Source organism: Pleuronectes platessa, chromosome 21 (assembly GCF_947347685.1).
Source record: "Pleuronectes platessa chromosome 21, fPlePla1.1, whole genome shotgun sequence".
Taxonomy (NCBI): domain Eukaryota; kingdom Metazoa; phylum Chordata; class Actinopteri; order Pleuronectiformes; family Pleuronectidae; genus Pleuronectes; species Pleuronectes platessa.
The window spans coordinates 11,931,057-11,953,400 of NC_070646.1; the positions used below are offsets into that span (position 1 = coordinate 11,931,057).

Here is a 22,344-nt window from a genome sequence, read left to right on the forward strand (position 1 = left end):
AGGTGGCCACTATAGCTGGCCCTTCACTACACTGCAGTTTGACCAGGAGGCAGCCTGCAGCTCACAGTCCATTAATAAAGGTTTCCAAATTTGCAGTGAGGAGGAGGAAATGAAATTGCGTATCCTGAGTGTGCAATAAAAAACTAATATCCCTCCCTCTTGTGTTCCAAACGTTTTGCTTTTCTTCCAGCGCATTAAATACAATTAAACTAACGAGCGTATTACATCTCCAAAATTGCTCTGAAAGTACCTCGATATGAGAGTCTCTCTCCCGCTCTGTTAGCTTGGAGAGGAGGTCCATTATATGTCTGTTATTCTAGTGTGGCACGGGCTGAGGATGGAAGGGGCGTGCGTTTGATAAACAGGGCGTGGATTTGGCTGCCAGACTGGAGAGGGGGGGGAGGGGGGGGGGGGGGGGGGGCTGAGAGCTTCCTTACAGCCGTGGAGCCACAGGAGCGCACAGACTGAGGCACGGGAGCGCAGCGGGACACAGACTCACAGCAGCCACCTTTCAGCTGAGCCTCGCTGGGACTTGTGATCGAGAAAAAAGTGAAAGTTATTCTTGAAGCCCTAAAGGAGATTCATATAAAAAGACAAGCTGCAGGATAAGCCGGGGAACATGTGGAGCTTTTTTACGCGCGGTGGCCAACTTTTGCGCCACTTGCTGCTGTGGCACGGTGATCATTTTAAAGCGCTCCCAGTTTGAGGAGCTTATTTTATTTAATTTTTTTAATTAAAAGACAGGAGCATGAGGTCCTGCGGTATGCCATGTTTCCTGCGTTGTGTCCCCAAGCTCAGGATTGCGACTCATGGGATGTAGTAAATGGAGAGCTGCGTTCAACTTTGGACACCTGAAGGTGCAGTCCAAGCTGTCCGTCTTCTTTACCATGATCCTCCTCTTCACGTACCTCTTCTACTGCCTCAACGGATACTGTGACTCGCTGCCCAGGCCCGTGTACAACCAACAAACCGATCCTCACAATAAAATTACATTCAATGATGAGCAGGACAAGTCTTCGCCGGAGCGGCGCGGGGCGCACAACGCGTCCCCGGCCTCGGTTGTGCGGGAGCAGCTGTCGGACTTGTCGAGGAGCGACGCTCCATCGAACAATATCTCTATAGACAACACTTTCGGCAGCAAAAAGTTCCCCCAGGCCATCATCATCGGGGTGAAGAAGGGTGGCACCCGCGCCCTGCTGGAGTTCCTGCGCATCCATCCGGACGTGAGAGCCGTGGGCGCAGAGCCGCACTTCTTCGACCGCTTCTACGACAAGGGACTGGAGTGGTACAGGTGAGCAGTGTTTACTAGAAGACAAAACTGAGAGGAGTGATGCGGTGTGAGGGGTCGAGGCTCAGTCCACAAGTCAAGGGCGTCCGATTAGAAGTCGTCAAAGCTTCTCGTCACTTTCCAGTGTAACCTGGAATTTACAGTTTCGAGTCATAGGGGATAGAATGTCCTCCACCTCTTCTATAATAGTAATACTACTAATTATAACTTTATTAATAGAGCACTTTTAAACACAGAGTATTACGCAACAAGTAAAACAAATGGTTAAAATCCAGAGTGGAGTACATGAATAATAATATAGGGTAATAATAATCCTTAAGATACATAACAGAAAGAGATTTCTTCATTCGCATCTTTAACATGTGTGAAAATGTACACAAACCTTTTATTCCTGCTTATGAAGCTTGTTAATAAATCAGAGCCCCTGATTTAAGATTATGAAAGAATGAAGTGATTGTATTCCTGCTATATTTTTTTATATATTTTGCTTTGTTATATATATTTTGGTGTTGAGGTGCAGTTGTAAAATCAGGTCATGCATGGCTAGTGGGCTGACACCCCTGTAACACAAGGGCCCAATAACATTATCTGTGTTTTCCCCTACTCTCACAGTGCCTGTAAACGGTGCTCGGTCATGCAAAATGTACATCATTCTTTCTACTTCGCAACCACTGCACACTTAGTCTTTCTTGTGCATCTTGTCTTATTATTCAGATTGGGTGGATGATCTGCCGAGGGTAAAATAGTTTTGTCGGAAGCTTTTAGACCATTTCTGGAGCCACAACAATGGATTTTCTCATTATTATTCTGGGGCCAAATAAATGTGTTGACGTCAAGAGCCAAACATTATCGTGCATTTTCTAGTTCTCTTATTACAGTAAATACGGTCCCTCGTTCCTCCACATGAAGTCTATGTTTATGCACACACACACACACACACACACACACACACACACACACACACACACACACACACACACACACACACACACACACACACACACACACACACACACACACACACACAAACAGATCGTGGTGTGCTCCCTCTCCTCTCCTCCTCCTCCTCCTCCTCTCTTCATTAATGTCGCTCAGCACCAATAAGACAATCGGCTGATAGCTTCCAAGCATGGCAGCGTATTCAGTCCCCTGCCAATAAATTGCTGTTTATTGAGCTGATACACTGCTTCCCTAAGTGTCCGTGCTGGTCCCCCGAGGGCCTTTGTCACTCCCAGCCCAGATCACAAAGAGAGGATGGGTCTGTGCGGATGAACCCTTTGTCCAATGAAACCGGAGGAATGAAATAGTTTTCAGGACGTGCAGGGACATATTTGAATTGACAAATTAAAATGGATGGAAGTTAAGGAATGTTTTAAGTAGCTGTGGTCAGGGGGAAGCTTCATGTCGTGGGCGGATATGACTGCCTCATATCTGATGGTGCAGAGATGAGAAGACACAGAGAGGGAGGGACAGAGCAGAACCATTACAGAGGAGGAACGAGGGAAGGAAGATCGGGGCAGCAAAGGAGGATTTGGTGAAGGGTAGAGGAGGAGAGAGAAAAAGAGAGTGCAGAGGTGTAGTAGAATAATATGTGGTGAAGACAGAGAGAGACACGGGGAGAGATCAATAGCAGCGGTAATGATTGGTTCACTGTGAGGCTCAGGTGGAACAGCACATCAGTGACATCAGTGATCAAAGCGTGCGTGTGCGTGTGTGTCCTGCTGAAAGGAAGCTACATGAGAGATGTTACAATTACATGTGTGGTGGGTTTAAAGTCATGTGTCCCACAGCTTGTTCAGGAAGTTTAACTTTTGAGTGTGAGTTCTGCAAAGGAGTTTAAACATGACTAAAACCAAATCTTCTGAAAATAGTTTCAACACAAAGATATTAGTTATATTCAAGTGGTTGAAAAGTTCTGTATAGATGCAAAAACACTGTCTGAACAGTGTTTCTCTTATCTTAATTATAAAGGTTATGTGTGCAAGTACTGTAAAGTTCATTTCATTATCAATTAAAATACTGAATATTTGCTCAATAGGTTTGTTGTCTTATCCATAAAATGTCAGATAATAGTGAGAATATTTAGCATATTGATTGTTTTTAATAGTTCTTAATTCATGAATCGAATAGTTAACAATCTAATAGGTGAGCTAGTTTTGAATTTGTGAAACCATCTCCAATTTCAACATTTAATGTGAAGGTAAAGCTGTGAATGTCTTTCCTCTGACATTTTTATTGAAAAAAGAGTTGAATATTCACGTTTTTTCTAGTTCTATTCTGAGGGGACAATGTCAGGTATCTACATTACGCAATGTAAAGCTAGAAAAGAATGAAATACCCAGCAGGAAAGAATACTACCAAGCAGCTAATTAACAGATTCTATGGACTACATCCTAATATAATCTAAAAACTAAGTTTCTGACCTGTTAAAGGCCCGTCCTCCATTATTTAACATTAAGCTTCAGATTTTTTGCTCTTAAGTCCTGCTCGGCCTGGGTGAAGTAACTCGAATTGACTCCTCTTATATCTATTCTAGCAGTAAAATCATTGCTGTCAGAACTTCTGAATCTCCTCACTGACACAATCCAATTGGACTCATGTTGTAGAGGTGAGCACATCAAGGGTCAGTTCAACTTTGGCTACACAACCTGGTGGTTACAGAAAAATACAATGAACTGTTTTGCGTATTATCTCTTATCTTCTTCTTAAAAATCTTATCTGGGTTTTAGTGTCTTTTAAAGATTTTGCCTGCGTTCCACTGGTTTTAACTATTAGTGTGTGGGAGGGAAAAATAAAAAATTTTTTTAATATGCATTCTGAACTGAATCGACAGGCTGACCTGTAGTTACTGTGATCAGAGCGGTCACAAAGCCTGAGAGGTGAGAACACCACAGACCTTTACATGTTCAGTTTACTCACCATGTTTTCTTTTAAACACAGATACGATGCGCTGCCCCCCCCCCCCCCCTCCTTTTTTTTTTCCTCTTCCTCTGCTTTTCTCTTTTGAAGCCATAATGAAACGTGTGTGTTTGCTCTGTCATAATCCGCTGACAGCTCGCGTCAGCGCCGTGAGAATTGGGGGCCGGTGTAATGACAGGACGGACATTAACGTGGACAGCTCAGGGACGTGCAGACGGGGTGGGGGGGGAGGAGGATTAGGCTCCCTGTCGCAGTTAAACAAGGCCTCATGAAGCATTAGTCGACACCACTGCACCCATCCTCCCACCCAGCCACCCCCACACCATGTAGCACCGGTCCATGATGAGTGCTTCAGTCTTCAGTCTACACCTCAAGCTTTAGTCCTATACAGGGGGAGCTTATTGGACCCCGGGGCTGTGTAGTTCACTATATGGACAAGTAATACGATTTACCAGGGGTTTTATTTTCATATGAGACAGATGTAAATGTTTAAAAATGAAGAGGAACCTCTCTCTGTAAGAGTGTGTGTATGTGTGTGTGTTATTAAATGTGTGTGTCCCTGTATTTATGCACACACATGTAAAATTACCTGCGATGCCTGCCGACTACTTGTTGTGATTGAGAAAACTAGTTAGCAAGCCAGTAGGTAACTCCAAATAGCTAATATCCAAAATGGTTGAAATCAAAAGTAATAGATAAAAAAGTTATATAAATAAATTCAGTTTAATAACTAATAATCAAGAAAAAAAGAGCAAAACCAATTTTAAGAGGACAATTATATAGGTCAACAATATCCAGACAAAAACTAAGTGTTAAGTGTGCAATATGTAACTTCTGCCACAAGGGGTCTTGAAATCAAAACAGTAACAAGAGACTTAGTTTGATGGCATAGTGAATCAATGTGGGATCATGGGAGGGGTTGTCGTCACCATTGTTGCTGATGAAAATCAACCCTATGTGACTCAGGCACAAATTATGCTCATGTGTGGGGTTGTGTGTTAAAATGTCATTCTCGTTACAAGGTAGATGGCAAGGACTTATCGTGAGTCATTACAAACAGTGGAAGGGAAAAACAGCTGACATTCTCATTGGTTAACTGGCTAGCATCGTCATGACGTTGAAGGAAAGAAGACAGTTAAAGTTTAAATGACATATTTAAAACGTGGGCAAAATGGAACGTCTCCAGTAAATTCTGTGATTTCTCTAAATTTAGACATTGTTAGAAACATTTGGATAAAGTCAACAACATATATATAACAACGGTCAAGTTGTTTTTATTTTAATGAACTGTTTCATATACCTCTTTAAATTGTGCAACATTTTAAAGCACCTGAAATGAACTTGGATGGAGTCAGTGGGAGGTTACCTGAGGTCATCACACAGAGCTGTGTTAAAAAGTTGCAAACCTCTGTGTTCATTTTTCCATTCATTTCCTTTTTGATGTCTCTGGCACATCGCATCACTTCACATATCACATGTACTTTAATGATGTGTTAAGTATTGATTGAGTGATTTTTCCCCGGTGCCGCTCAGTGACTCATGCCTAGTCAGAAACATCCAACTTCCCAGTGGCTTCCTCCGCTCCTTTCTTCTCTTCCTCTTCAGCCGATCCTATACTTCCAGATATCATATGTTGTTGTAAAAATATTATTCATTTAGTGTAATTGCACGCTAAGTACCCTGTGATTCACATATATCAACTCGAAACAGAACCGTAGCATGCGAGGCCAACAAAATCATCTGAAGCTGGGCTGGAAAGGATCACTTAAACATTTATTCCTCCGACAGAGCTCTTCAAAGTGCACGTCTGTGTCTTTGAGCTCGGGGAGAAGGAGGGAGGGTTGGCCTCTGTCTTCAGCTGGTGACCAAGTAAAACACATGGACATCCTTAAAGGAAGCATTTGGCAAATTGTTTGAGTAAAAATGCTTATATGTGGAAAAGCCTTGGCTTTGCCATCTACTGGAAACGATTCTGTGGTTATCGCGGTGGAGAACGAGGCTTTCGACAGCCACGGTGTGTGTGTGCAAGTGAGTGAGTGAGTAAAGCGTGCGCGTGTGTGTGCGTGTCGATCGGGGTCTTTCACACTACTTCAGCTCCACCTGAAATCCATCCAGCCCTCTCATCATACTTTTCGACCCAGCTCAACTTGGTGTTGGACTTGTTTGGAGTTGGGTGGACTTCCAAACATTTTAAGAACCTGTTTGCTTCGTCACAGGTTAGAGCACCATGGAGCCACATCATTACATCACTGTATACGTTACTCTACACATCTCTACTCTGGCAATGTAGACAAAAAAAGAACAATAATAACAATTAAAATGCACATTTTATGTCTGAAAGGGACAGAAATGAAGTGTGAACTTATCGATTCATACCCCGTCCTCAAATGTTGTCTTAAACATTCATGTTTAAAATCTCAATTGATTAAACTTCAAGCTTTCCAGTTCAGCTACCTTACATAACACAAACAGAGTCAGTCTAATCAAACTACAAAGAGAAAAAATAAATAACATGATAATCAGAGTGACACTAGTGACGACTTCAAGACAACACCAAAGTATTGTTCGTGGCTTTGCAAACGTACATCGCCATTTAAACACAACCTCATTTTATATATTTATCTAAAAAAAAATGTTTGGCTTTGTTGCATTGGTCTTATTGGTCCCGATAATTACGCCCACAGCGCCTTACGTAAATATTTGTATCCTTCTCAATCCAGCAAAGTGTTGGTGTTTAACCAGTTCTCCTGTCGAAACACCAAGAACCAGTTTGAGATCAGGCCCCTGCCAGGAACCGGCCCTCGCTCTGTCTTGGTTGAGAAGCGGTTCCACCAGTTCATCTCACTGCCTTTTTCTTGACACTATAAATATCCCTCAGATATAAATGTCGCTTCCCGATATTGATCACCTAAAATAGGTTCTTTCTATTGATCCCTCTCTCTCTCTCTTTCTCTCTCTCTCTATTTCTCTCTCTTTATCATGCTGTTGCAGCAGAAATGAATTAACTTCTAAATATTCAATCTTGTTGACAAGGAGCAGTTACTGCCTTCCACTGTTGACATTTATACCCCCGAGTCTGAGTGTTGCTGAGTGGATTTATTGGCTTGTTCAGGTCACTCAAACGGTGTAGTGTAAAGCCACCGGCCACGTGCACACCCTTGTTAGAACCCTCTTTCTCTTTCTCTCTCTCCGTAGAGTCGATATCTTTCCCACATTTTTTCTCTAAATCTTTTCCCTTATCGACTCATTTCGTTTTTTTCCATAGTCTCTTCTCAGCTGAGGGCTGGACGTGCTACCTAGACAGGAATGTCCAGGTTTTTATTTCCTGTTCGACAGTCACAGGGGATTCTCCGGATGAATTCCTCTCGGCGTAACATTCTTGGAAGCGGCACGTCGCAGAGAGACTGTTTTCTTTTTTTTGGGGGAGCGCGACGGACTCTCAGGGAGGAATTTGGAAAAATGTGAAATGTATAGATCTCGCTGGAAGAAAGGGAGCTTTGTGCAGGCGATGGGGTTCAATGCTCCGAGAGATATAACATGAGCAACACTATCCGGCATGTCTGTCGGATCCAATTAACATAACCTTGCACGCCCTGTGATTTACAAGTGAAGCCATTTTTGTCAGGATCAACACAATATGTAAATTAATCTAGGAAAAACTTTGAGGGAACAATCAAACATGACTTGATGAATTAGTGTGGGACGGGTATGGATTTTAACCTGGGTGATTCATATTTTGACAGCTTGTCATTGGTCGACCTTTCCCTTCCCAGGAAATAATGGAATCAGATGACTGGTGAGAGGATCGCTGAGGAAGCTGCAGGAACCTCACTGCACCTCGATCAGAGAGACACAGAGAGAAAGTTTGTGTCCTCACTGTGACTGTTTTTCTTTTAGTTTTAATCCCAAGCTGTCACAGTGACGGTGGATTTAAAGTAAAAGACTCGAGACGCGCCGTCGCTTCCCTGCAGCTGCAAACTCATCAAAATCTGTCATCCTTGTCCAACAGACAGAGCAGGTAGAGAGGCTGAGAGAGATCTGGCAGATCAGGGTGACTGACAAGCCGCCGCGCTCAATGTACCGCAACAGAATCAACCTCTTTCTGCTTCTTCTACTTTCTTTTCTCTCCATCATTTGCCTTTAATTCCTCTCAACCTCTTGTTTATCCCTTGCCTCTTTTGCTTCCGCTTTTGTTTTCATAAAATAACAGAGTTAAGATGGGACGGGGGGGGGGATGAAAATAAGAACGAGCTCTGCGTGTGTGAGGAAAATTGCCATACTCTTGAGAAAAGGAGGGATTTTGTTCTCCATTAAAAGCGCATTAGGAAGAGGAGTGTAACAACCCAAAACTGTTTTATGGCACCTGTGGGCATGTGAGCATTGTCTTTAAGGTGGACTTGGAAAAAATGACAACTTGTCTTTTAAGGTAGCTCTTCTAATTCAACAAGCTTAACTTACGAATAGACTAAAAAAATCTAAAACCACTAAAACCATCTTTGAGAAAATTGTATCTGATTTTAGTCTGGTCCATGTCCCATCCACTAACATGGAGAAGGCAAGGTTTATGACCTATAGTGCTGTTAACCCCTAGGTTGCGATCAAGATGCTTTGGCTTCACTTTTGGCGAGCTCTCATGACGGCCAAACTGAGTTTTGACATAATTTACAGTTACAGCATAATATTAGCATCTGATAGATTTCATTATCTTGATTTCAGATTGAAATAATAATTTTTCCTTTTCATGTTATCACCAAAAGATGACTTAAAGATGATTAATCAGCCTTCACTTAGGGAAATATAAAGGGCCCGGTCCATTAGGGCTGTAACAAACAAAGTCATCTGCAGATTATTTTCGCAATTACTGGATGATCTATTTGGTCTATAAATTGTCTGAAGATAGAAAAACAGCTGAGGGACAGAAGTGACTCACATAAACACCCAGTTTACCATCACTGGCATGTCTGCATACATAGGTAATTATTTACTCTGTGTGTGTGCGTGTGCATGTGCGTGTGTGTGTTTGTAGACCTCTATCTGGTTAATGTCTGACTGTCTTACTGGGTGGTTGGGGGGGTATCGTGAGAACCGGAGAATCCCCCGTGAGAGACACACTTTTCTCTGCGTGGCTCATAAAAACCCTCGTAGAAAACTCCCATCAGTTTGACATAACCAACTTAGAAGAATTGGTTAATTATAGGTGATGTCTGCGCTGGTTTGGAGAGGAAATGAGATTAATTATGCCTGAACCTCTGGCTGGAGAGCTGCAGAGCTGCAGAGCTGAAGCAAAACATCAAACAGTGAAATCTGGAAACCAACACCAGCTTCACGTCCAGCGAAGGATCTGTACAACATGTTGACACGTGTGTAAACGTATAACAGAGGCCGCCTCAGTCCGCTCTGATGAGTCTGATGGACGGCACCAATAGCAGACGGCTGGCTGGACTGTTTCCAGGTGTAAAAGTCACGACTCTGACAGCACCGATTTCCCGTTTTTCAGCCCAAGACGCTGCTGACAATAAACTGAGAAACCACGAGCTGTGTCGGCCTCACACGGCTCGGAAGTGGGTTTTCAGTGTCAGACAGTGGTGGGTGTTCCTATTGGTCGGGACCTGGGGAGTTAACAGACGGGCAAAAGTCCATATTGAGTCTATTACAGTGTTTCAGAGGTGTGTGTGTGTGTGTGTGTGTGTTCAACTGCGTGCGTGTGTGTGCGTGTTTGAAGAAGCTGTTTAATTAGTGCAAACGTGGATGTTTTCTCTGTACAAAGTCAGAGGCGCAGGTAAACATAACAGTATGTGAATGTTGTCTCCTGTTTAATCTTTAACTGACTGTCTGAACCAAAGGCCAGACTGCATCTGCTGTAACTGCAGGTTGCAGCTGTTTGTGTTGGTCTGAGCTTCAGGAAGAGTCAGTTTTACTCCACCACTTAAACAACACTAATAACAATAATATAACAATATACCATAGTATTTAGATTTGTTTTTACATTTAAATATATATTTGGAAGTATTTTTAAACGTGTAAGATAATACATTTAAGATTATACACAGTACTCACTTGTGTTTACACTTTTTTTATGCTTGCTGCTTATACTATCTTAAACTGGCATGTAATGCACAGTATATAAGAAATCCTTATAAAGAAGCATTAATTTGTGTAGTGCTTTTTAATTACCAGTTAATATACATACATCAATACTCCAGAGTTGCTTTTATATATTTAAATGTGTTGCTCTATCCAACCAATGTAAAAATTTGAAAATTTCCATTTAAAATTGCAACTAAAGGATGTTGGGTGTTTTAAATTAGAATGACACTCCACCAAGGCCCAACAGTCTCTTAGATTCTATAACACAAAGTTCCACACACTCATATATACTAGTTCTCTGAACGTGATCCATAAATCATAGCCTGGGATAAAGGTGAACATTTTTATGAACGCCCCATCACACAAAGCAGAAAATAAAGTTGCTGGATCGACCCAGGATCTGGATCTGCAGGAAAATGTGATGGATTCTTCCCTAACCCAGACCACACCCTTGGCCGAGGTTAAAAAGAAACTAACAAGAAAATGTGCCAACTTAATGTCATTCTACAAACAGAGTAATCAACAAGTTGTTTTCAGTTCTAATGTCCTCTTACCACAATGATATTCATTCTTATTAAAACACAAAGTAGAAAACTCAGCCAGAGCAACACAACACTCGTGCTCTCGGTGACTTCTTGTGTAAGATGGATGGATTTTTTCCCTTCAATTTCATCAGAAGATGAGACGGCAAAAGCAGCTACTGCTAAGATAGGCTGGTAAAACTGGAAGCGATTCTATGCAACATTTTTACCTTAATATAGCAGCATTCCTTTTCAAACATACTTCTTATTTAAACCTCACATACATGCAGCTCCTTTCTCCTCCTCATCTCAAGTGAGTTAACATTTAACTGTGGACAATATATCCCAGCACATCACTGAGGTCAGGACACACCATGCACGAACCGTCCGTCTGTAATCTGTCTCCATCTCATCTATGCGTCCATCCGTCCCTCCCTGCCTCCGTCCTTGCATCCCTCCCTCTGGCCTGTGTTCAGGGGATCGGATGAAGGCAGGGTGGGGCTCCCGCGGCCCCTGGCCGCTCAGAGATAAAGCCACACAAGTAGACCACTGTGGGCCCAGCAGGAACACAACTGCTGATTTTCCCATTCGATAAGTCAGGAGGGGTGGGAGCAATCAGTGGCAACATGTGCAAAACACACATACAGGCAATTGTTTACACATGCTCATATGGACACGTTGTGTCATTACAAGTTGTTTGGCTATCAGAGAGACATAATCACTGTGTCCCCTCTTCCTCTCCTTACTTCCGCCAAGGAAGTTGGGTTTTAACCCCCGACTTTCTGGAAGAATAGGGTGTGGGTCAGGGAAGAACCCATCACATTTTGATGTGGATCCAGATGTTTCAACCTCGTCATTGATTCTTTTAGAGAATAATTCATGTATCTCGATGAAAAAAAAAAGAAAGACGTTTAGGGCTTGATTGAACTTAAAGGACCCATCGTATGCCCATTTCACCACAGTTGATGTGGTTCCTTGGGGTCTTAATGAAATGCCTGTAACATATTTTGGTCAAAATACCACAAGGATCATTTAAAACAGCACCCTTTTTACCTTGTCTAAAACAGCCCTCTTCAGATTGACCTGTTTTGAGTGCCCCGCCCCCCTCTCACCCCCCGCCCCCCCTCTCCCCTCCTCCCTCCTTCACGAGATACAAGCGCCCCGATTTTTAGCTATCCATTACCTCTGTAGAAATATGGCGACTGGAGACGAATATACAATCTTGCAACCATATCGTTTTGAACCAGAGTCAGGTGGGCTGAAGCCTGGCTGCGAGAGCCCCAGCTCCCCAGCGCAGCCCCAGCTCAGCCCCGCAGTGGGAGCAGTGGGAGCTGGAGCTGGCGCAGCATCCTTCCACACTGTTGAGTCAACGTTTAGAGGTGTCCTGGGGGTCTCCGCCTCGACGATTGGCATGTTTATGCGGCCACTTAGATGGAAGTGTATTTCTAGAAATGTCAAGCTACACCTTTAATGCGAAAATAACTTTGTGATACATCAGTCAGCACTTCAGATTAACAAAACCCTTTTAGACAGACAGGAGCTAATGCCTATGATTCACACAGTGTGCAGTTCGTTTTGTTGAAATTCACACACACACAAACACACACACACACACCCACACACGGTACGCTCTCTCACACAGAGGCACGTCGAGATCTTCCTCTGTCATTAGAGCAGCTTTCTCACAGGAAACTCTGACTGACCACTTCTCACTCACTCGTCGCTCCCTGGCCCTGCGATGTCTCCATTAGCTGCTACGCCTCTTATTTTCCCCTCAGCTAGACACATTCTTCTGCTCTTTTCCTACCGACCTACACCAGTGATGCAAACCTCCTCAGTAAAAATACTCCTCACCGCCCGGGTGCGTCTGCCAGACAGTAACCTTCGGACTGTGTAATCGTCCGCCACACACATGCTGAAGCGAGATGCAGTGCGAGCGGTTAGGGTTTCCGTGATGCAGATATATTGTGTGAAAGGCCGATGGATGATAACCAAGATGGCTCCCACCTGAATTTTCTTCTTTATAGGTTAAACCTATGTTAAATTCAGAGGCAATGGCTTATCATTAATTAGTTTAACTATTCCATTTTAAGTTTGGTGGCCTGACAAGCTGGAGATTCAAATCGCTACAAAAATACAAAAAATATCCAAGAAAGAGGTTTTCTGTATTTTCACATAGAAACGGATACATGCAATAAACGGCTAAATATTGGCTAGAAACATCAACCGGCTAATGTGATGGCCCACCTCCAAGAGACACAAAGAGGAGCAGTACTTTGCCTCCCCTTTTATTGAGCTGCTTTCAGTCCCCGCTGACTTGTAATCAGCCCACAGAAGCTCCTCAGCCCTGTATTTGCCATCAGTAATAACAAACCTCAGTCTCCACGCTGCAGCTTTTACAGGGCTTTGAACACACACAGGCACACTGCATCGCTCTTCATATGTCCGTGTGCAGTGGTGGAGGATGTCAGCGTGTTTGAAAATGTCTTCACACATGTCAAATATATTCATAACAATCTCACTACGGCTTTGAAGTCGTAGGAGAGAGACGGGAAGGCAGGAAAGTGAATAAAAGAGGAGGACAGGGGAAACTGAGCGGTAGTGGAAGGAAAGGATAAGGGTAGACGCGGGATGTTAGGGAAAGAAAGCTGCGCATGCTGACATGTTGCATTACATGATCCCCCCGTGATCCCTGGTGGTCTCGCCCTCTGGATCACAACCATCTGCCTGTGACCTTCAGGGTGGAAGAGTCCATTTCCGTGCAGCGCAGGCTGGTGGGGATTAAAAGGGTCCGGGGGTCTGGCCCAGCAGAGCCGGCATGGATCACAGATTTCAGAGCTAAGGACCCTGGGACCAGAGGCATACTTCCTTAACCCAGAAACACTTCCCTCATCTCTACACACGCACACACACACGCACACGCACACACACACACACACACACACACACACAGAGATTGTGAGGACTTCATTGCTCCCAGATGTGGATCCATCCTGTGGAAGGCAAGTTCAGATGGTTGCTGTGTTTATGTGAGTGTTTGTCACAGCTGAAGGCAGAGATAAAGATAGGTGGTGTACGAACTGAAATGAAAAGGACTGATGTGTGTTTGCTATTTAATCTTCAATTTAAAACATACTAGTACTGTCCCGTAGTTGTGAGACTTTCTAGAGTAAGATTTAAAAATGCAAGATCAAATCCGAGGACCAGTTATTCAGACTTTTATTATTAAAATCACTTTACTCCCTCGAATGCTCCAGCTTACCCTTTGAGGGTCGCGTGGGGGCTGCATGGTGGCGATGCTGTCTGACATTGGCCAAGAAGCGGGATACATCCTGGACAGGTCACCAGTGTATCACATGCCCAACACAGAGACAAACAACCATTCACTTCTACTGTACTGTAAAGCTCTTCAAGTGGTCATCAAGATGTATAAATATAGACTATTTACCACTCTACCAACGATTTTGAGTCACTAATTAACCTAAGATGTATTTATGTGTTTAGACTGTGCAACAGAGTACCCTAGAGAAAACCCACGCAGAATACAAGGAGAACTTGCTAACTCCACACAGAAAGGCCCCAGCTGGCCGTGAGGTTTAAACCCACAACCTTCCTGCGACAATGCAAACCACTGCATCACGAGGGACACACTACTTTTTGCATGAGTGAACACATCTGCTTTTTTGTACAAATTCCCATTCCCCCAGTTTGTAACACAAGCTGTGTGAGGACAATCGGCCGGGTCACACTTTCACACTCAGCCCGAGCAACACAACACTAGTGCTCGCCGTGACAGTGAAACTGAACTTCTCGAATAAGATGGATGGATTTTTTCTTTCCTTCAATACAGTGAGAAGATGAGATGGCTAAGATAGGATAGTAAAACTTCAAGCAACACTATGCAACGTTATTATCTTGAAATAACAGCTTGAGAATAAGTTTTATGATTCATGATCCACTTTCATTCTCACACTTCACCCTGAATGCCTGTACATGCTCTTTGGCTCTTTGGTGAGCCAAATCTCCTGTGTAATAATAAAACTTAATGCATAAGGAAACTTTTAAAATATCAAGAACTCTAAACAGAGTTTGTTGTGTTGTTACAGCTCTTCTGATTCAGGAAGCCAGGCATCATGGGTAATATCCACTGTTCAATTGTGTTTAATTTAGGTGAGTGGGAGTCAACCGGCTTAAATCACTCAGACACAGAGCCCAAATAATAAATTACTACGTGTTACTGAAGAGGGCGCTGTTTGTAAAAGCAACATAGTACTGCTTTAAGTCTTTTTTCTCCATACTGATTCGATTTCATTTCAGCAAATTCAATTAAAAAGTTGAGATGTTAGTTAGATAATAGCGGACATAGAGAAAAAAATCTATCTTGTCAAAAGCTAGCTTCAACTCAATACAACTGTCTCTCTGTGGCAGAAAGTGAAGTTAGTGGGTCAACAAGCCCAGAATTTACCAAATCTAAGTGCAGAGTGTGGCTTGGCTTGGTTCTTACCCCCGTTTAGTCTTTACTGCTAATTCTGCATGGTGTCTTCACTGAAATTGGACATTTTGTAAACCATATTCCTTTTTTTGTCGTACAAATGTCAGACGATTCTGCTAATAACTCAATTTTGACCAAATATGTAGTTACTGTTCCTAAACTTGGTTTGTTAAGCAGACATGGAAAAAGCCATTCAAGTAATGTGTGTCCACTGCATCCACATAAAATAGTCCCAGCTCCTCCCCGGTCTGTCCTTGGTTGTTCCTGACGTAGGTCAGTATACAGAGGTCACTCATGAGTCCTCATATTCTAGTCATAAACAGTAGCCCATCAGCCTGCAGCCCTTTAAACAGACCCCTATAAAGCTCAGCCCACCCACACAGACCACAGCTAAATGTGTGTCGAGAGTGCCTGGACACATTTGTATGCACAGATAAATGCACATCTGCGTACTTTCAAACCCGACTGCTTTCCTGCACCAGATGCGAACAGTAAAGGTGTGATGAAAACAAACATCAGGTCGCTAGGTTTCCGTAAACATTCTTTGGAAACCGTACAGAGGCCGGCAGCCGGTGGCCCGTGGTCGGTGGAGTTGCACACACCAGCTGATGTCAGATAAAGTGAACAAACACTGCGTCTTCATCTTCACGAGAGATTAGATGCTTCTGAGTAGCAGCTCCAGGTTAATTAGAGCATTTCGTTCCTTCTTGATTCTGCTGCTGTTTTTCTTCTCTCCATCTGTGCTCTTACCTTGTATTCCCCCTTTATTATTGCCTTCTGTTCTCCTTGCACTTCTTCTTCTAATATCCCCTCTCTGTTGTAACCCCTCATATCCCATTCCCCCCCCCCACTACTCCCCGCCGCTGTGTGGCCTCCTCCTGGGCTCTCGTTCTGTTGCCAGGCTGTTCTGTGATTACAGGCTAGTGGTCCAAAATGTAAACACAATGTCAATGGCAGCACCACTCAGCCTCGCATGGAACGCCATGGCTTCCAGTGACAGGATGAAATAAAACATCCACTTTGTGCTATAGACAAACTCACAAAACATCGAGCGGTGCAAACACACTGGCACCTCAGAGTTTTTCCCTCTCTGATCTGGTTGTGGTTTTCACTGCCTGCAACCAGAGAAAAATATCTCAAATGATATCCTGCATTTTGCACATTGGTGTCCATATTTCGTTTGGTAGTGTCTTTTTCCTTTAATCTCTAATGTAAAAAAAATGCATATGTCGTTTAAACTAGAGACAAAATCAATTTTTGGCTGGAGAAATTGTTCCGCAAATTATATACAGTACCCATCAGGTTTTTGTTTCTTTCCTTTCAAAGCGAAGAGATTTGTTTCTATATCTACTAACGTCCAGAAGTCACACAGGGAAACAAGTGGACCCCAGACTGTCATTTTACAGGATGCAATTGCATTGCAGCCAAAAATATGAGGATTAAAGGATGCAACTCTCCCTTTTCCTGCACAGGAAATATTCACTTAATTGCTCAGGCATGTTCTCTCCGGGGTTGTTGAGTCATTCTGGGCACTTTAGGATGCAAAGGTAGAAGAGGCAGGTAGAAGAGGAGTACATGCACCGAAACAACGTGCAATTACCACCAAATAACCTTGCAGATTGATGACACATGTGAGTAACAGTATCCAGGGGTGGAATTTCCTCTCAAAGCCAGAGTTGTTAAACTTTCCTTGGATCCAAATAAGAAATTTAGCTTCTTTTCTTTTTCCTTATAAGACCTAGATGCATAAAAACTATATTGCCACTCACGTCATGTGGTGACCAGAAAAAAGCCTGTGACCCACAGGCTCAGAAACTTGGCTTCAGAGCCATAGGTTGTCGCATACACTTAGGCCGAAAATGCTCTTTGTAATAATCCCAATGTAGAGACGAACCATAGAAACAGACTTGTTTTTCTAAACTTTCCTCCCTTCGGTATTTATTGTATTTCTCTCAATTCTCTTTAGCCCGATTCCTGTAATACAACTCAGAGGTTTCTTATGAATACCATAAGTTGTGTATTCGGTGCAACCCTTGTAGCTTCATGCCAGGGGACATGACGGACTTGGAGAGGAGTGAGTGCGTTGGATCACAGAAAGGGTGGAATGGAGTCGGCTCCAACACCACACATCAAGGCTCAGAGCCCCTTCACTCACAGACCAACCACGAAGACTCCGACCCAACCATCACCACATGGCGGCTGAGGAGGGGAGGGGGAAGCATGGAAATTAGCCGAAGGATCTTTCACAGTTGCAACACTGGCATTCCCAACTGCTTAGATTTGTTTAGCGCAAACTGAAATTCGAAGCTTTTCTTTAATCTCGGGCTGTGTTTTCTTTTTTTGAGAGGAAAATTGGCAGAACATTTTCACAGTGAAGGTCATTAGATTCCATTTCAGTATTTCACTTGCATTTGAATGAAATAATGGACAGAAGATAAGTAGGTTTTCCTTTCCCTCCCGTTTCCCTTGTTTTACATACAATCTGTTATAAGGACGCTCAGTCATACTCTGGCTTTAGTTAATGTTTTTTGAACTTTTTGAGGGACCACTAAGTCCTCTCAGCCTCTGAGTCATCTAAGTAGGGGGGTAGATCAAGAGGAAGAGGGCAACCCAGTCTCTAAGTCCCAAAGTGTGCCTAAAATACCTCAACCACTGATGATAATAACAATCAGAGGGCCAAAGGCAATAACCACTACTGAAGGAGAACACATGGCACTCAATGTTAAAGAACACTTTTGGGATGCTTGTTGTTTCTGCAGGCATTACTAATAACAGTACCTCAGCCAAATATTCATTAAATGAAAGCATTACTCCAATTTATTGCAGTAACGGCCAGTTATGATAACATTACACGAATAAATGTAATCGCTTAGATCTGGGAAGCAGTGGTCAGATGATCATACAGGTTGTAAACAAGCCAAAAGTCTTTCCAGATTAGCTGAACCACGAGAAGTGGAACTGATGCCTAACCGGGGGATTTGTTCAGTGGATGTCTGATTGTCTGGGCTACTCTTGCCTTTACCCTAACTGACTTAAAAACGTTCCGGCATTAAAATCAAATTGCCTTGCTGGCCCATTACACTCATTCTGGATGATCTATCAAATTTGGGCCTCACTTCAACCCCAGCTCTTTTAGCTGGGCTTACAGCATTGAAAAAAATTGGTTGCCAATGCTTTGGAAGCCTCCCAAGTCCCTCGCTTATCGTATTTGGATTCTAACGAACAGGAGATTGTATTTTTGGAGTTGTCGACTGTTCGAGTTAGAGCTGTTGAGCAAAGGAAATAGCTATAGATATATCAAGGACCTTTTACAGTGATGCTCTGTAAGGATCCATGACCTGAGGATGGAGTTTTCTCTAGTTCTTTTTTTTTATAATTTGGGTATGTGTATTTGTACTTTCTTTGTAGAAAAAAAATTTTGTTCCTGCATGGCCAGATGTCAGAAATAGGCCTTTTTCACAGAATACATTTTGACATATTACAGTATCAAGGCACCGGATAAGTTCATACAAGTACATGCATCACTAACGTGCTTTCCCCGGCTACGACTTTTGTTCTTAGTTGATGTAAATAACCAATATCTCAGACCAAGCTTTTTGCCAGAATACATTTTGGTCTGTTGCTCTGACCGTGGTCCGAAGGTCTGGGCCAAACAAGGTAGATTGAATTAGGCTGAGTGATCCAAGTAATTTGCACACACAGCCCTGTTTATATTCAGAACTAGTTTGTAGTAGAACACACATAGGGGGGAAACAATAAATGACCACAAAATATTTACCAACAGCTACTCCAAGCAACTTCCAACTCTAGTAGTGTGACAGTAATGTGGCTGTTATATCAGCCATGTGGGACGCTTCGAGGAACACAGAAGAGCAAGAGGACGGACAGAACGAGTCCGGGCAGTTATAAGCCATTTTAGGAGGAGGCAGCAGATGAGAGGAAATTACTTTTCTGAGATTAATATAGCCTTGTGGTTTTCCTACAGTAGCCGTTTGAATACTCGCTCCCAGTCCGAAACGGTCACTCCATCAATGCCAGCGGCTAATGTCATGTTTATCTGCCTCTAATCGCAGATTTAGTCCGCTAATTACACAGCAAAATCTAAAGCCTTCAAGGCAAGAGAGGCATCGTCAAAGGAATGTACAGAGAATTATGAGAATATCAAGGCAGTGTATTAATTTATTTTCTAATATAGATGTTATTTTTGTAATGTAGAGCACATGTTAGCTTTTTCTCAAATTTGATCTCCCGGATTGTTTAGAGTACAGTTTTATTAATAGTCTTCCTCCCTCTCTAACTTTCTTTTTCTCTTTCGCCAGGAACCTGATGCCTCGTACGCTGGAGGGTCAGATCACCATGGAGAAGACCCCAAGTTACTTCATCACCAAAGAAGCCCCTCGCCGCGTATACACCATGAGCCGCCACACCAAGCTCATCGTGGTGGTGCGCGACCCTGTGACCCGGGCTGTTTCTGATTACACCCAGACTTTGTCCAAGTCTCCCGGGCTCCCATCTTTCCAGAACCTGGCCTTCCGCAACGCCACCACAGGACTCATCGACACGTCTTGGAGCGCCGTACGCATCGGCATATATGCCAAACACCTCGAGAACTGGCTGCGTTACTTCCCGCTCTCGAGCTTCCTTTTTGTGAGTGGCGAACGCCTTGTGACGGACCCAGCAGGTGAGATGGGCCGGGTCCAGGACTTTCTAGGGCTAAAACGTGTCGTGACGGACAAGCACTTCTACTTTAACCAGACCAAAGGTTTCCCCTGCTTGAAGAAGCCAGAGGGGAGCAGCAGGCCACGCTGCCTTGGAAAATCAAAGGGTAGGCTTCATCCGCAGATCCCATCTGGGGTGCTGCTTAGGCTCAGAGACTTCTATAGACCTTTCAATCTCAAGTTCTACCAAATGACCAGTCACGATTTTGGCTGGGACTGAACATCAACTCACCAAAGCTCCCAAAAACTTTGAGTAGAATTCTTGTTCAGTCAACTTTCAAGACCACACAGGGATATCTTGAAGACATTATGTGATACCAAAGTTTTTACTGTACAAAATAGGTATTTCCTTCATTTCCCCAACTATGAATGCAAGCTCTGCCAACACATACGCCTGACTTCCCCCGGGTCAGTCTGACAAAGTTTGTTAGAGCTTCAATCAAAACAAAAGCAAGTAAGAAGCACTGGCTGTGGTTCATACTGCGGCAGTGTCATGGGCTCAAGCCTGAAAACTGGAACTTCCAGCACTTGGCACCCCGAGAACCAGAAGTATGCTAAACTCTTGTTGCCGTCCAAAACATTTAACAGCACAATGTCTGTATTGAAAATAACAGCAGAGAGAAGCCAATGCTGCATAGGGGATGTGCCTAAAGTTAACCCAAACGGCATAAGAGTAACGAGCCTCGACAGCCAGGCAAAGCTACGATAAATCAAAAACAGACAGTAAGAAGCAAATGGGTTCGGACTTCTGCACAATGGTAGCCTACAATCAAAACAAATGTAAATGAGTTGTTGACATGTAAATGAATAAATAAGAACCACTTATAGCGCATCAGCATTGTTTATTTCACCTTCCCAAAGTGTATGCGGTTATGGAAGGTTATATTTTCTTCAGTTCTTTCAGTGCAAGCTCCTTTTCTGGACTTTTCTAAGAAAGTGCAGACATATCGAAACACAGGGGGATGTCTGGTACCACTCATGTAAAACAGTCAACTATGTGCTGTAAATGTGCTGTTTATTTATGTCCCCAGTACAATGCTTCTTTACAGACCAATCTTTTATCAGTGTTTATTTTCAACGTCATTTTACTGACACTCACCTCCTCTAACGGTAATTACATGCAACTGTATATTTCTAAAAGCCTAATTTATAAGATGACAGAACTATTGTTGAGATGTTTGCTCTGACATTTTTTGTATTTGAAATTCTGCTGGAAATTCTAAGTAAAACTTTTATTCTAAGATGTGTTTTGGACTCTTGCTTAATCCTTAATAAAAAGACACAGGTTAGAAAAACATGGAATTGATCCCCATTGACTTTTTTCAGGGGATGTGTGAGTGTGTTGTTTATTATCAGTATGTGCAAATGTTGTAGACTGTTACTTTAATCTTAACCATTTTGTTTGTATCACGTATTAAACCCACAAACACCAGGAGTAAGTAAGAGCTATGAGTAAACTGGTACAACTCTCGTGTCCATGTTAATGTTAAACTACAACCAGCAGTTGGCTTCGCTTGGCATAAAGTCCAAAACAGGGTAAACTGTTTGCCTGGCCCAGCAGCGCATGAATGTCAGTGTGTGTTTCTGACATTAACTCTGGGATTCCACTGAATTATAATCAGCTAATCAAATCAGTATGTCTGTACAAGACACAACTACAACCAGAAGAAGGCCTGCCAAAGTTTAAGCTGTTTTCTCACGAGGAAGCCATGTTGAAAAAATTAACACTAAAGCTGTTATAGTCCAAGGAATGGTTTGACATTTGGGGGAAATGCATTTCATTTGCTTTCTTGCTGTGTTAGATGAGAAGATTGATGATACTCTTGTGTCTGTGAATTGATTATGAAAACACAGTTAGCAGCCGGTTAGCTTAGCTGAGATTGAAAACCGGTATCAAAGCCTGGATCTATCTGAAGGTGACAAAAACTGTCTTTCTAACAACGTTAAGGTTCATTAAATAACCTAAATTGTGTTTTTAATCCAGATTGTATCACTTTAGGACAGAGTTACATTAGCTTTCTTCCAGTCTTTATGCTGAGCCTTATATTGAACAGATAAAATAACAACAGAGACATTAATCTCCTGTTCCTTGGCAAGAAAGCAAAACAGTGCATCTCTCCAAATGAACTTTTCCTTTAAGCATATGTGAGTGTTTATATTCTTTGGCAAACGGAGTTCACCAGGGCCCGAGGGTGGTGAGGTTCATCGGGGTTGAATCTGAAGTTACCACATGGGCCGTGGCTTTTCCGATGTGTAAGCAATCAATTCACTGGGGTGATTGGTGACCTTTTAGGCACGACCTCCTCGCTCCCCCTTGAC

General features: G+C 43.0%; 2 protein-coding genes across 2 annotated transcripts in view; both read left to right on the forward strand.

Annotated features, from left to right (window-relative positions):
* The first annotated feature begins 440 nt into the window (after positions 1-440).
* On the forward strand, positions 441-21,322 carry si:dkey-121b10.7 (heparan sulfate glucosamine 3-O-sulfotransferase 6). Its single transcript, XM_053413875.1, has 2 exons — positions 441-1,291; positions 19,627-21,322. The coding sequence occupies exons 1-2, from the start codon at positions 810-812 to the stop codon at positions 20,243-20,245; spliced, it is 1,101 nt and encodes a 366-aa protein (XP_053269850.1). The 5' UTR covers positions 441-809; the 3' UTR covers positions 20,246-21,322.
* meiob (meiosis specific with OB-fold) overlaps positions 1,234-22,344 on the forward strand; it is a 48,626-nt gene continuing 27,515 nt past the window's right edge. The window contains exon 1 of the mRNA XM_053414374.1: positions 1,234-1,291. The gene's annotated coding sequence lies outside the window, so the exon portion shown is untranslated. The remainder of the gene's footprint in view (positions 1,292-22,344) is intronic.